This window comes from Bison bison, unplaced genomic scaffold (assembly GCF_000754665.1).
Source record: "Bison bison bison isolate TAMUID 2011002044 unplaced genomic scaffold, Bison_UMD1.0 scf7180017845664, whole genome shotgun sequence".
NCBI lineage: Eukaryota > Metazoa > Chordata > Mammalia > Artiodactyla > Bovidae > Bison > Bison bison.
The window spans coordinates 8,504-25,009 of record NW_011476237.1 but is presented as its reverse complement, the minus strand read 5'-3'; the positions used below and the strand labels follow the sequence as shown (position 1 = coordinate 25,009).

General features: G+C 44.7%; 1 protein-coding gene across 1 annotated transcript; it reads left to right on the top strand.

The window, feature by feature from the left end:
• Window positions 1-296: 296 nt before the first annotated feature.
• LOC104985996 (pregnancy-associated glycoprotein 1-like) lies at window positions 297-9,329 on the top strand. The gene is made up of 9 exons (XM_010836400.1): window positions 297-349; window positions 1,426-1,576; window positions 2,552-2,669; window positions 2,768-2,886; window positions 4,086-4,279; window positions 5,205-5,321; window positions 7,002-7,143; window positions 7,231-7,329; window positions 9,022-9,329. The coding sequence occupies exons 1-9, from the start codon at window positions 297-299 to the stop codon at window positions 9,169-9,171; spliced, it is 1,143 nt and encodes a 380-aa protein (XP_010834702.1). The 3' UTR covers window positions 9,172-9,329.
• Window positions 9,330-16,506: the final 7,177 nt, after the last annotated feature.

Below are 16,506 nucleotides of genomic sequence, written 5' to 3'. Positions count from 1 at the left end.
TAGGCAAGGTTCCCTGTCTTCTTAGATGTCCATGCAGATTAGTTTGATTTTCCAGCCAAGGTTCAAGGAAGAGATTGCAGTTCAATTCTCTGTATTCTGAGAAGCTTCAAAGGCTACTCACCAAGGACACTGATGAAGGTAAAGATTTTATCTAGAGCTTTGTGTTTTTTCAGATCTTTTAGTGGCCTAAAGGGGAAAACTCGGGTAGGTCAGAGCATATATAACTTGGGGCTCCTGGTCACCACTACATGCTAAGAACCCAAACTTCCCTGAGTACTTGGATGCAGGAAAGAAGCATGAAGTGGCTTGTGCTCCTAGGGCTGGTGGCCTTCTCAGAGTGCGTAGTCAAGTAAGTATGGGGACTGTAAGCCACATCATGTTCCTTTCTCGGATTTTTCTTTTCATCTGATTATTCTTCCAGCCATCAGGTTTAGAAGGGAATGGAGTATTTCCCTAAGAGTCTTAAAGTTCAACTCTTATGTATTGACAAGTAACTTGCTATAGGAACTGTGGATCCCAAGGTCTTGGTGTAGATTTGGGTTGCACAATCTTAGGGTCCAGTCATGTCACGACCTATTGAAAATGCAACTCCTTTCAACTGTTCAGGGCACAGTCTATGCAGATGTCGATGTGGTCCTGTGGAATAACACTTTTCTACATTTTATTCAACACATCCTCTTTTTTCCCTGTCTACTTCAGTGTGTATATGCCTATGTCTGCATCTCGGTATCGCTGTCATTTATTTCTCCATCTCTTTGGAAGTCACCGGGAGTGTATTTTTCTTTGTGTTGTTTGCTTTTAATTGTTCATTTGACTCTTACTTCCTTCTCAAGCCTCTGAATTTCCCTTATTTGTTCCCTGTATCTTGGATTCTTCGTTCAACTCTTCTCTTTCAACTTGGAGAAAGATACACTGTTTTACATACACTGCTTTATATCTGACAAGCAGTGTGACCACAGCCAATTCAGAAACCTCTTGCATTTCAAATTGCTCCCTTGTAAAAGAAGATAAGAGTTCCCCTTCTACCTCCTTCCTTGAGGTTCTATGAGAAGGAATGAGTGGGATGGCAAAAGAAATGCTAATGGCTGTAATTTTTGAGACTTCCTATTTATCAGGTACCTTATATCCATCACTTCACTTATCCCCAAGATATCCTATTTGGAGGGTTTGTATCATTACATTCCACCATTTTACTAAAGGGGAGACTGAGACACCACATGATCATATAGCTTACCCAAGATTGCAGAATGGAACCTGTATTCAAGTCTATGTCTTTGCCATGGTATATGCATAAAATTCTGACAATAAAGTGCCTCATAAAAATGATTAGAAAATACACAGGGCCATTACAATGACAGTTATACCTTAACACTGACAACTAATTCTAGCATCTTCTTTGTTTTTTTGTCAAATGCTCGGTGAAAGAATACCTCTAAGGAGAGTGAAGACCATGACAAAAACCCTCAGTGGAAAAAACATGCTGAACAATTTCCTGAAGGAGCATGCTTACAGACTGTCCCAGATTTCTTTTCATGGCTCAAATCTAACTATTCACCCGCTGAGAAACATCAGGGATGTGAGTATTTTGGGAGGATGGTGCTCTACAGCACCCCCTGGTGCTCTAGCCTAGCACTGGGGCTCATCTGGAGGTGCCAGGTGGGATATTGGGGTTGGGGTTCCTGCAGGAGGCAGAGACATTGGAAAACAGGGACCCCCCACCAGAGGAGAAGTCACTCTCATCCTTAACTGTTGGTCTTTGTGACTGGGCCTGGCAATTACCAGGCGGCAGGTAAATATCCATTTCTGTGTCAAAGATGTGTCATTAGTTTGAGGGCGATTGTTCCTTCTGAACTAAGTGAGCCACTCAGTTACAGATGAAGAGTGAACCATCACTGATCAAAAGGTAGGGCCAACTGCAAAGCAATTGTGAATCCCCAGGCAGAGGAATTCAGTTTTCATAGATGCAAGAAAGACAGCAATATAAAGTTAGTGAACCTGTATTCCTTGTATGGCCATAAGAATCACTGTGGTTACTGTTTTCAGATTAGACAAAGGACTTACTTTGTCTTCAAGAATTCCCATGCCAGCCTGAGAGATAGGCGAAGAGTAAATACATGTCAAATGAAAGGGTCACCTGTGTGGTGTTGATTGGATGTGGTCTGAGTTTGGAGGGAGTGCCTGGGTTTGAACAAGAAGGACCTCCTGGAGAAGCGGGTGCTAAGGCTGGGTTTGAAGAGACTACAGAGCTTCTCAAATAAAGGCACCAGGACTTCCCTAGGTGTCCAGCGGTCCTGGAGGCCCAGTGGTTATGCCTCTGGGCTTCCAATGCAGGAGGTACCACTTGAATGTCTGGTCATAGAGTCAATATTCTGCATACAGTGTAGCACAGGACAAATATATCAAATGCAGATACCTCTGTGACCAAAGTCTGTGAGCTTCACGGTGGTTAGAAAGTGATCTCAAGAGATATGTGACACCCCGAGGGAGGCAGCAGTGTGGGAATAGAGGGTAGCCAATTCTGCACTAACCCACTCCCTCTTTCTCCCTGTAGTTGTTCTACATGGGTAACATCACCATTGGAACACCCCCTCAGGAATTCCTGGTTGTCTTTGACACAGGCTCATCTGACTTGTGGGTTCCCTCCGACTTTTGCACCAGTCCAGCCTGTTGTGAGTACAGACACCCCATACCCGGACCATCCTTCACTTGCCCTGCCTCCCTGTTTCCATCCTTGGCACCTGATAACATTCATATCTTGTGTCTGCAGCTAAACACTTTAGGTTCAGACATCTTCAGTCTTCCACATTCTGGCTTACCAATAAGACCTTCAGCATTGAATACGGATCTGGGACAATGGAAGGAATTGTTGCTCATGACACAGTTCGGGTAACAGTGTAACATATGCTGAGTCAGGAGTGGCTATGGAGTGACCACTGCTGACAAAACTGACGCAGGACCACCTGCCAGGACCCTTCCTATCCTAACTCCCATAGATACTGACCATCTTATCCACAGGATCCTGTCTCTGGGGAGGCAGCGCCCATGGTGACACACGAGCAAACAGATTAGCTAATCCAGAGAGTGGTTTGAAGTGTGGACTTGCAGCTCCTCTGCCCATGTGTAGTTCAAGGTTCATTTTGCTGGGAGCGAGAAGAGGGGGGAAAGCACCCACTTTTATATTCACAGACTGTTCCAGGCACTTTCAGGTGATAACTGGTTTAATCCTGCAACAACCCCACACAGCAGTTATTCTGATTAGCTCATGAGACATATGAGGAAACTGAGGTGCAGACAGAAAGGACCTTGCTGAGGGCACACATGTGGTAAAAGATGGAATTAGGCTGGCTTTTCAGGACTGAAGTTGCTGTGGGGTGTTTGGGGACAGAATAAAACTGGTCTGGGGACCTTGGGGGAAGTCAAGGGCTTCAGGTATCCAGAGTGGGAAACTGGGGACCTGAGAAGTCAAGGGGCCTGATTAATGAATTCTCACCCTAGAGGACCCTTGAGAGTCTAATAAACCTATGGCCTGCTTCCCCCAAAATCCTTGAGTAGTTCCCGTCTCTCTCTCTTTCTCTCCCATACACACTCACAGAAGTCTACACATATCCCCAAAAGTGATTTCCCCAGGCAGTAATTTCATAGAACCTTGCAAGCAAGATTGTGTTTTCGGCTTCTGTCTTCCTGGACAGATGCAGAATCCACAGTACATCACAGATAATGCAGTCCATTCCTGTCATTAGGTCACAGTGAAGCCAAAGAGAAGGCTATCTTGCTCTCGATTGTTTTGTCCATAAAGTGGCACCAATGGGACCTGGCCTGACCCCTGTTGCTCCACCTGTAGAGAAGCCAAGAGGCCAATTTGACTCATTCAGGTGGTATTTTACAGAGGGCCAGATGTTATAAAATTCACAGCCTCTCTCAAATTGAACCCAAATTCCCCTCCCAGCTTGATCTAACCATCTGTTGGCCACCAAAGACAGAGCCCAGCCTCAATTCTTCTTTGAGGATCTAATGGCAATGCATCCCACTGCAGTCCTAGTCCCACTTCACGTATCTGTAAGTGGGAACACTCTTCCCTCCCACAGATTGGGGACCTTGTAAGCACTGACCAGCCGTTTGGTCTAAGCATGACAGAATCCGGGTTTGAGGGTATACCTTTTGATGGCGTCTTGGGCTTGAACTACCCCAACATATCCTTCTCTGGAGCCATCCCCATCTTTGACAAGCTGAAGAATGAAGGTGCCATTTCTGAGCCTGTTTTTGCCTTCTATTTGAGCAAGTAAGTCTGAAATGGGCAATCCCTTTCTCCAAATTAGCTATAAGATTCTTTCAGTTGCACAAAAATGTATACAACACTTGAATATGAAGTATCTGAGAGATAATCTAACCCAGGATAACTATGGACCCAAGACCCTACCTGGCTTCACCCTTGGCTTTTATAAATAAAGGTTTATTGGAGCACAACCCTACTCCTGGGGTCAAGACCAGTAGTGTGGTCTAGGGGGTGAGTGAGGAGGAAGGCTAATGGAAGGCAACAGGAAACAAGTTGAAGGAAAAGGCATTAGGATTTGCTTATGAATTTGATAAGGAAGGAAGGAGAAGGATGGTGGATATCTTTCCTTCCTCATTAACATTTCATTGGGAGCCCAGGACCAGCTACCCAATTTGTAGGACCCAGTGAGAAGCAAAAGTATGGGACACAAAAGTGTGGGACCCATTGTTCAAGAAAATATGAGGCATTTCAAGAAAGGGAGAGCAGAAGTGGAGTCCCTTCTGAGCTTGGGGACCTTTTGACATTAGAGGTCACATGCCATTGGAGCCAACACTGGGTGACTTGAACCCACACCCTTAGAACTCCAAGGCCTTGATTTTCCTGAAAAATGACAAGGTGGACTATGGGAAAGCCAAAACACTTCAGCACCCTGTCCTCTGAGGGTGTCTGAGCACTCAGGTCGCTGGAGGTCCAGGGTGTCTTCAGAAGACAGAGTGGGTGGAGCCCAGCCAAGTGATTCAGCTTCTAACCTCCTCTGTGCAACTCATTAACCAGTAACAGACCTCAGTCTGGATCTCAATCTCTCCTAGACTCGATTTCTGCATCTGCACATGGGGATCTTATTAGAGCCTTGATGGGTGGACAAGCGCAGCTCTCAGAAAGTGCTGCTGTTACTGTCCTCCAAGGATCCCCCCATCACTTCTCTCTACAGAGACGAGCAGGAGGGCAGTGTGGTGATGTTTGGTGGGGTGGACCACCGCTACTACAAGGGAGAGCTCAAATGGGTACCATTGATTGAAGCGGGTGACTGGATTGTACACATGGACTGGTAAGCCTCTCCCTCTGAGGGTCAGCCCAAGTGATGCTCCCACTTCTGTACATGGACATAGGCAGACACACACAAATGCATTCACAGACACACAGTCACACAGACATATACACCACCCACAACAACACAGACAGATACACAGACACATGGAAGCATACAAGCAGATACACATAAACATACACAGCAACACATAAAATCATGCATAGCTAGTCAGAGACACACAAGCACACACAGAGACACATACAAACACACATACAAGAAAACACACAAGCATATAGATACACAAACAACCCATGGGTTTATAACCCCCAGGCCTTCTGATTATGGCTCTGACCAGGGTCCTAAAAGGCACCAAAGAGGTCTGTGCAGCTGAGAGAATGCTGCACCCACTGACCTTTGAGGTGGGGAGCATGGTTAGAAGACTCTACAGTGTGGTGAATAGAGGATCAGGGAGAATTTCTCCAGCCTGAACAGAGTTATGATAAGATGACCAACTGTCCAGGGCTACCTAGGACATCGGAAGTTCTCAGTACAGATAAATGTCATTTTAAAAACAGGGACAGTGAGAAAATGGGGAAAACTGGTCTTCTTAGGGAGCAGCTACCCAGCAGTGGAGAGAGGTTGGCTGCAGTCTTAAGACGTGAAAGCAACTAAAAAAAAGACACAAGTTCTTGGGCACACAGTAGGACAGAGGCTATTACAGAGAATCAGGAAGGTGGGATACAGCAGTGACCTGAGGACAAGAGGCACAATTGATAGGATTCTGTGTCATACCCTCAGACAAAAGCTTTGGAGTTCCTGTGGGCTAGACATGTATTTCCTTGCCAGGGTCTCAGGGTCTGAGCTGGTTGTAGGAGCAGTGCTGGGAGACACCCTCTCCCAGAGGGTCTCCTCTCCTGCTCATCTCTATCCCATCATTATGAGAATCTGCTGCCCCTGTGAATCTCCATCTTCACTCTGTGTGCGACCCATTATTTGTTCCCCATCAGATACAGCTGTCTGGAGGTTTCTTATTGTTGTCTCAGTCTTCATTCATTCATTGAGCAGACAAGCATTGGGCTTCCACCGTGTGCCAGGCACTTAAGGGAGGCAAGGAGAGTAAAACTCACCCTCACATTTAAGAAGGCAGATGTACATGAAGTGACTTGCCCACATAGTGAATTGTGACTTTGGTACACGCTAGATATGAGGAGGAGAAGGCAATGTCAACTCACTCCAGTACTCTTGCCTGGAAAATCCAAGGGATGGTAGAGCCTGGTAGGCTGCCCTGTATGAAGTCGCACAGACTCAGACACGACTGAAGTGAGTTAGCAGCAGTAGCAGCAGCAGACACGAGGAAGGGTCTACAGAGAGTGACTAAGACAGGAGACTGATAAACACCGGGGGAAAGACTTTCCAAAAACAATACAATAAAGCTGGAATCTGGAAGATGAGAAGAAATTTGCTAGTCAAAGTGGAGTGGAGTCTTCTAGAAAGGAAGACCAGCTAGCTTCTGTCAAGGTACAAAAGATCCTGGTGTATTCAAGTACTGCATTCGAGGATGTCAAGAAAGGTGCTGTGTCTAGAGCAAAGGAAAAGAGGCCAAGAGATGAAGGGCTGTTTAGGAGACAGTCGGGAAGGGGGCAACTCTGGGGAGACTCAGAGTGACCTTGATGCCCACTTTCTTCCTTTGTCTCTCAGCATCTCCATGAGAAGAAAGGTTATTGCTTGTTCTGGCGGCTGTGAGGCCGTTGTTGACACCGGGGTATCAATGATCAAAGGCCCAAAAACACTGGTTGATAACATCCAGAAGCTCATCGGTGCCACTCTACGGGGTTTCAAGGTGAAGGGTCATGCCCCAGGGTCACTCCCAGTCTCCACACACAACAAGGATCTCCAGGGCCAACCTCTCACCCTCTCTCTCTAACAGCACTACGTTTCATGTTCTGCAGTCGATACCCTGCCCTCTATTACCTTCACCATAAACGGTATCAACTACCGAGTGCCAGCTCGAGCCTACATCCTCAAGGTAAGGGGAAAATACTGAAGTTTGGTTCTCAAACTGGAGCTTGCGGGAACTCTTGGGCTGCTGCTGGGAGGAGTGCGCCCTCTGGAGGCCATGATAAACCATTGCAGATGCTGCTGAGCCCTGTGGCTGGGCCAGTGCCTCCCACAAAACCAATCACTTGAGAATAAAGGGCCGTGTGGGACACTGATCTTCCTGAAATAAATGTGGAGAGGCCACACCATATGGCATGGTGGGAGTCAAAAGTAGAGGGGAACACTAAGGTCCTCAGTCCTCAAAGAGCTTCAATTCAATCTGAACCCGTAAGTGCATGAACATGGAATTCAGCACTAGCAGTCCCTGAAATAGGCCATGTTACAAGAAGAATGGCTGGGGATAGTCCCAGTGTGATGTTCCAGTATAAGTTCACAGTCTCCCTTCCCTTCTCAAAGTTTTCCTGGTTTGAATGATAAATTATATGGTCAGCCTAGTTCTTGGCTTCATCTTCCCCTTGCTCCAGCCAGGTGCCCCCTTTGTGAGTTGTGGGGGTATCCGACCCCTCTGTGGGGAGGTTGGATGCTAATATGAATAAAGGATTCACTGTGACTGCTCAGCCCTAGCACTGGGTGGAGGCTTCATGTCAGCTCTTAGTGGTAGTTCAGAGCAGGCTGATGGGTTCAAAGAAGGCTCTGAGGAAAAGAGGGAATTTCAGGAATTCTAAAACCAGAAACTTATTGAGCTTTATGGATGCTTGCTTGGTTCTAGGCAAAACTGCACGGGATTCCATGCAAATGGCATCTCAAGGTGATCTGCACTGGGGCACTGGGGACTTACTAGGGGTGATGAGGGCTACAGACTGACCAGTGGGGATGGGGAACCAGAGTACGTTACCCAACCAAGCCTGGAGTGGCCAAAGAGAGTGACTGTGGGCTGAAGGAGGCTTCACAGCACTCCTGAGTTAAGTCTTCAGGAACGTGTTTGGGCACTGCTCTATTTAAGATGGATAACCAACAATGAGTTACTGTGTAGCACCAGGAACTCCGCTCAGTTATATGACAGCCTGGATGGGAGTGGTGTCTTTGGGACCAGGATACTTGGATACATACGGTTGAGTCCCTTTACTGTCCACCTGAAATTCAGATTATTGTTAATCAGCTGTACTCAAATACAAAATAAAGTTTTTTAATAAAGTATGGATTGTGGGGATGCAGGAGGAGAACCAGCATTCTCTGCGGAGAAAACAAGGAGCAGGAGTCAGAAGGAAAGATATAGGGAGTGAGGAGAGCTATGGACTCACTTGTTCTTTTTGAAAAAATTATACTAAAGTGTGGCTAATCTTCAGTGTTGCACTAAGTTCTGCTGCACAGCAATGTGACTCAGTTATACACATAAAAATATATATTTTCTTATTCTTTTTCATGTGATTTATCACTGAATATTGAATATAGTTTCTTATGCTCCACAGTAGGACTTTGTTTTTCATTCCTCTGTTTCTCCACTCCCAGTCCTCCGCTCCACCACACCCTTTCTCATGGCAACCTCATGTCTTGGCCCTCTTTGGTTTTGGATGAACTCTCATATCCCCTGATGCTGAGAAAACCCCTTGATACTTACCAAAAGAGGGAAATAAAACAAAGGATTGTGCTGGGTTTGGATATTGGGGGGAGTCACCAGTAAGGGCTCACGCTGACTGGTGTGTGTCTCTGACTCCTCCAGGATTCTAGAGGCTGCTGCTATAGCAGCTTTCAAGAGACCACTGTGAGTCCATCTACAGAGACCTGGATCCTGGGTGACGTCTTCCTGAGACTGTATTTCTCAGTCTTTGATCGAGGAAATGACAGGATTGGCCTGGCACGGGCAGTGTAAATGCTTGGAGTGTTCAGGAATCAGTAAGGCCACTCATAACACACACACACTCACACTATGGGCACTCCTGCCCAGGATGCTGGTGAACTGTGTTTGGTGGTCTGCATACCCTATTCTCAATAAAGAATAAAGGGTTTCACTCTTAATGGTGCTGAAACAAATGGTTGTCTCTGTTTGTGAGTGGGAGTGAAGGATCTAGAACCAAGTCTGAACCAAAATTGAGAGGAGCCCTACTCCAACTGGCTTCAAGGAAAAGGGAGACTCATTGAAATGATTCTGGGAATCCAGGACACAAGACTCAGAGCAAACACAAAGATCTCAGTGACTGGACCCAAGAAATCAGAAGTCATCAGTTCTCTCTTTCTCACCCTCAGTGTTTCCCTTCCCTCTTCTTTGATGGCCTTAGCCTGACAACTTTCTTCCTTGAGGCTTCTACACCTAGTGAGGGAGTTCAAGCTACCTGCCCTAGGGTTTTATATCCTGAAGGCATCTCCTAGTAAGGAAAGAAGCTTGGAGCCATCAGAGTTCAAGGGTGTTCCCTGAATGATTCACCTCAGTTCATCTGCACAGCCCTAGATCAGCCAACCTGGCAGGGACATGGGGTCCTAAGACTGGCTTTACATGGTCACTGGCCCTGACCCAGCAGCACATATGATTGTCAATTTACTCCAGAACTACATGACTGAAGCTGGGGAGAGGCAGCCTCAAGGATAGCGACTGGGGGATGATCTAGGCCATGGAAGAGTTTGTGATGACCAACCAACTCCACCATCTCCTCATTCATAGGAATCATAAGGGGTAATGAAATAGACTCTCTTCATCCCATCTCAGATGGTCTTATCGCTGGACTTCTCCTCCAGGGGTTTTTGGGTGAGGTACTTCATGCAGAGCTGGTTCCCTCTTGTTCCCACACCCCAGTCACCAGCTCTCTGCCACATATGCCTGCTCTGTCCTTTCCAGGCCTACTTGGTAAGTGGTGGCTCCAGTGGATCCCTGAGCCATCCTCCTCCTCCAGGGCCAAGAATGCCCCTTTCTTTGCTTCCAATGCTGCTGGGGAGACTGCAACACATGTATCGGGGGGCCCAAGGTACACAGAGCCTTCAGCCTTTCTGATCTTCCTCCAGGGGTGGAGCTACAAACTATTTGCTTGGAGCTGCCATGGTTAGGCAGTTTTGCAGTGGGAGCATCCTTTCTTTCCTCCTGGAGTCCCTCAGTAGATGTCTCAGCTAAGACAGCAGGGGTCAGAGTTTGATTTCCTTTCAGATTGACTGGTTTGATCTCCTTGTTGTATAAGGGACTCTAAAGAATCTTCTCAAGCATCCCAGTTCAAAAGCTCAATTTTTGGCATTCACCCTTTTGTATGGTCCAGATCTTACATCTGTACATGATTGCTGGAAAAATCATAGCTTTGACACTACAGACCTCTGCAGCAAAGTGAGAATCTGCTTTTTATTAAACTGTGCAGTTTTTTCATAGCCTTTCTTCCTTCCAAGGACCAAGTGTGTTTTAATTTTGTGGCTGCAATCAAGGTCCATAGTGATTTTGATATCCAAGAAAATAAAATTTATTTCAACTTTTCCATCATCTATATGCCATGAAGTGGTGGGGTTGGATGCCGTGAATGTTGAGTATATTTTTGTGAATAGTTTTCTGAATGTTGAGTTTTAAGCCAGCTTTTTTCATCTCTTCTCCTTATCAATTTGTCTCTAGTTCTTTGCTCTCTGCTATTAGTGTGGTGTCATCTTCATATCTGTGGATGTTGATATTTCTCCCAGCAATCTTGATTCCATCTTGGGATTTATGCATTCCAGAATATCAAATGATCTTTCCTACATACAAGTTCAATAACCAGACTAACAATGTATACCTTGTCATGCTGCTTTCCCAATTTTAAATCTTTTAGTTGTTCCATGTCTAATTCTAACTGCCACTTTTTGACCTACACACAGACTTTCAGGAGACAGGTAAGGTGATCTGGGACTCCCATTTCCATAAAAATTTTCCACAGTTTGTTGTGGTCCACACAGTGAAAGGCTTTAGCATAGCCAGTGAAGCAGATGTAGATGTTTTTCTGGAATTCCCATGCTTTCTCTATGGTCCAATGGATGCTGGCAATTGGATCTCTGGGTCCTCAAACCAGTTTGTACATCTGGAAGTTCTCAGTTCATGTACTATGAAGCTTAGCTTGAAGGATTTTGAGCATGGTAATGCTTGCTAGCAAGTGAGATGAGCACAACTGCATGATAGGTTGAACATTCTTTGGAATTGCCTTTCTTTTGAATTGGAATGAAAACTGACCTTTGCCAGCACTGTGGCCACTGCAGAGTTTTCCAAATTTGCTGACATATTGAGTGCAGCACTTTTACAGTCTCATTCTTCACGATGTTTTAAACAGCTCAGCTGGAATGCAATCACCTCCACTAGCTTTGCTTGTAGTGATGCTTCCTGAGGCCCACTTGACTTCATGCTCTAGAATATCTGGCTTTACATAAGTGACCCCAATATCATCTCTATCTGGGTCATTATGACCATTTTTGTATAGTTCTTCTGTACATTCTTGCTACCTCTTCTTAATCTCATCTGCTTCTGTTAGGTCTTTGAGTTTTCTGTCCTTTATTGTGCCCATCTTTCCATTAAGTATCCCTATGGTATCTCCAATTTTCCTGAAGTGATCTATACTATTTACAATTTATTATTTTGCTCTAATTCTTGGACTTTTCACTTACGAAGACTTTATTATCTCTCCTTGCTATTCTCTGAAAGGCTACATTTCATTGGGTATATCTTTCCCTGTCTTGTTTGCTGTTCACTTCTTTTATTTTCTCAGCTGTTTTCAAGGCCTCCTCAGGCAACCACTTTGCCTTCTCACATTTGTTTTTCTTGGGGATGGTTTTGGTCACCACTTCCTGTACAATGTTACAAACTTCCATCCATAGTTATTCAGGCTACCAGACATAATCCCTTGAATCTATTTTTCATCTCCACTGTAAAATCATAAGGGATTTGATTTATGTCATAGCTTAATGGTCTAGTGGTTTTCCTTACTTTCTTCATTTGAAGCCTGATTATTGCTTGCTTCTGCCTAAGCAATAGTGCCAGATGACCACCTACCACTCCCAGTGAGTATGGAACAACAACAACAACAACAACAACAAAAAACAATTTGAGAACTATACAGTGGAAGTGAGAAATAGATTTAAGGGACTAGATCTGATAGACAGAGTGCCTGATGAACTATGGACAGTGGTTTCTGACATTGTACAGGAGACAGGGATCAAGATCATCCCCATGGAAAAGAAATGCAAAAAAGCAAAATGGCTCTCTGAGGAGACCTTACAAATACCTGTGAAAAGAAGAGAAGCAAAAAGTAAAGGAGGAAAGGAAAGATAAAAGCATCTGAATGCAGAGTTCTAAAGAATAGCAGGGAGAGATAAGAAAACTTTCCTCAGTGATTAATGCAAATAATAGAGGAAAACAACAGAATGGGAAAGACTAGAGATCTCTTCAAGAAAATTAGAGATACCAAGGGAAGATTTCATGCAACGAAGGGCTCAATAAAGGACAGAAAGTGTATGGGCCTAACAGAAGCAGAAGATATTAAGAAGAGGTGGCAAGAATACACAGAAGAACTATACAAAAAAGAGCTTCACTACCCATATAAACACGATGGTGTGATCACTCAACTAAAGCCAGACATCATGGAATGTGAAGTCAAGTGGGCCTTAGAAAGCATCACTATGAACAAAGCTAGTGGAGGTGATGGAATTCCAGTTGAGCTATTTCAAATTCTGAAAGATGATGCTGTGCAAATGCTGAACTCAATATACCAGCAAATTTAGAAACTCAGTAGTGGCCACGGGACTGGAAAAAGTCAGTTTTCATTCCAATCCCAAAGAAAGATAATGCCAAAGAAGGCTCAAACTTCCAGACAATTGCACTCAACTCACACGCTAGTAAAGTAATGCTCAAAATTCTCCAAGCCAGGCTTCAGCAGTAAGTGAACCATGAACTTCCAGATGTTCAAGCTGGTTTTAGAAAATGCAGAGGAACCAGAGATCAAATTACCAACATCTGCTGGATCATCAAAAAAGCAAGAGAGTTCCAGAAAAACATCTATTTCTGCATTATTGACTACGCCAAAGCCTTTGACTGTGTGGATCACAATAAACTGTAGAAAATTCCAAAAGAGATGGGAATACCAGACCACTTGACCTGCCTCTTGAGAAACCTGTATGCAGGTCAGGAAGCAACAGTTAGAACTGGACATGGAACAACAGACTGGTTCCAAATAGGAAAAGGAGTACGTCAAGGGTATATATTGTCACCCTGCTTATTTAACTTATATGCAGAGTACATCATGATACACACTGGGCTGGAAGAAGGACAAGATGGAATCAAGATTGCCAAGAGAAATATCAATAACCTCAGATATGCAGATGACACCACCCTTATAGCAGAAAGTTAAGAGGAACTAAAAAGTCTCTTGATGAAAGTGAAAGAGGAGATTGAAAAAGTTGGCTTAAAGATCAACATTCAGAAAACTAAGACCTGCTGGGAGCCAGCATGGGAGTTCCTACCCATGACAAGGCCATGCAGCAGAGGCCTGACAGGCAAGGCGAGTCAGGACTCAAGGGTCCCCCCTGGATCTGCTTGAGCATCTACCCCAAAACCAGAATCTGTCTGTTTTACTATTTTACGACTTTCATCAACTCTTCTGACTTTGGCGCGGGGCTATCCCCGACCACATTTCTCTGTAAGAAAATCAACTTAGAGCTCTAGTTAATAAGTCTCCAGGGTATAATAGGTGTGTTCAAGTTCAAATCCCTCGGATAGCTCTCTAATTTGCCTGACAGGTTTCTGGACTCTTACAGCTACACATGTGATTGTTCACAGCCCCCCAACCATGAGAAGCACGGGAAGCTTAAGATATTCTAACAGTGCAGAGCTTCTCAAGGGAGTTAAAATTGTTGGAATAAAACTAATTAGAGGATTTCTTTGTTGAGCTAATGGTTGCTGCCAAGTTTCCATATCCTTTACCCACTCATTGTGTCCCTGAGAGTGTATTGATTAATATAGTTGGTATATAGAAATATAAGTAGCAACTTTGATGTTAACAGCCTTAGACCCCTGAGTTAATAAATTCTTCCCTTGATTATCCCCCACTACACCTTTTGCCCTATAGGAATGCAACTCTATCTAGTGCTTTCAGGGAGTGGCGCCAAACTTTAAGAAAAATCACCTTTGGAGAAAATAAGTTTTTCTGGTTGACTAACCTTTATCAGAAGAAGAATGTTAGCAGATCTCCTGAACAGAAGATGATATAAATCACCTAAATCCTTTGTATATGATAAGTTTGCAGAAAGAAAGCCTGGTTTCAATAAGAGTCAAGGACTGCTGACCTTGCATGACTTTGCATCCCCTATTATCTTCTATGTACAATTTAGGGTATAAAAGCTCTTTTTGAAAATAAAGCTATGGACCTTGCTCATCAGGCTTGGTCTCCCCGTGTGGTTCTTATTTCCATTTCTCTGTTTTTCTTCTCTGTTATTCCTTCAGGATGACTAATTGGAGCCTGGGGGCCCTCTAAGACCACTTATTTGCCTGGGCTTCTAAGACCCACTCGAGAAGTGCGCTAAGGTGGGGCACTGTCCACGATTTGAGAGGGCGCCAGTGGCCTCCGTGGTCAGAGCGAGTTCAGTGTCACAAACTTTATTGGCTTTCTGCGTAAACCAGTTAGATCAAGCCTGTGATCTCTCCGCTTTGCTATCCTTTTGCCGACGCTATCATCCTGAGGGAATTCCTGGATCCAACCAGGGCTGGACCCTGGTAAAGACCATGGCATCTGGTCCCATCACTTCATGGGAAATAGATAGGGAAACAGTGGAAATAGTGTCAGACTTTATTTTGGGGGGCTCCAAAATCATTGCAGATGGTGATTGCAGCCATGAAATTAAAAGATGCTTACTCCTTGGAAGGAAAGTTACGACCAACCTAGATAGTATATTGAAAAGCAGAGATATTACTTTGCCAACAAAGGTCTGTCTAGTCAAGGCTATGGTTTTTCCAGTGGTCATATACGGATGTGAGAGTTGGACTGTGAAGAAAGCAGAGCACCAAAGAATTGATGCTTTTGAACTGTGGTGTTGGAGAAGACTCTTGAAAGTCCCTTGGACTGCAAGGAGATCCAACCAGTCCATCCTAAAGGAGATCATTCCTCGGTGTTCATTGGAAGGACTGATGCTGAAGCTGAAACTCCAATACTTTGGCCACCTCATGTGAAGAGTTGACTCATTGGAAAAGACCCTGATGCTGGGAGGGGTGGGGGAGGGAGGAGAAGAGGACAACAGAGGATGAGATGGCTGGATGGCATCACCTACTCGATGGACATGAGTTTGAGTGAACTCCGGGAGTTTGTGACAGACTAGGAGGCCTGGCATGCTGTGATTCACGGGGTCACAAAGAGTCGGACACAACTGAGCAACTGAACTGAACTGACCTTAAGTGTGTTCTGGCATTTCACATACTTAGCTGTGTGACCTTGATCAAGTCCCTTAATCTCAGTTTTCTCATCTGGAAAGTGAGCACCATGATGATACTTCAAAATTTTCGATTGCATACATGCCTGCAAAGAGCAGGTGGCCCTGAGAGGGCTTTTGGGGTTCCTGAGTCTGGAACAAATATGAATTATTCTGCTACCTGGGGAGAAGGAAATCTTCTGTTTAGAGGTTATGCCTGACATCCCCAAGGTTAAATATTGATTCAAGCCAAATGACATCTATTTCTGAACCATAACACAGAACTCTGACTGAACCAATGTTTCTGTTTTCTGGGGTCCCACAATAGCTAATGATTACTATCTCAGATTACTCCCCTCCTTGGCCTTACCTCAGCCTTTCCTTGTTAACTACTTCTAGCCTGAAATCAACTGCAAGGAGAGTTGTAAGGCTTTTGGTCTCTTTTTGGTTTCCCACATCGCCAGCGTAGCAACAAGTAGCTGTTATGGCTACTTGTCATAGCAACAACTATGGCAACCTACACAGTCCAATCTCAGCCTGTTAAATTAAACTGTCCCCATATGGCCCCTCATGGTTAAAATAACTGCAGAGGCCTTAGAAACCTGCCTATGCCTGCTGTTTAATGAGGAAATATGTGTGCACCTGATCTAGTTTGCTTTCCCAAGCATGAGTCCAACTATGCATTGAAGGAACCAGACATTTAGTCATCTAACTACCCACAGGAACTGACAAAAGCAAACCACCCATCGGGCATTTCTCACTTACCTTAAAACCATATTGAAGTGATCTGATGCAACAATCTGATACATTGGCATGTACA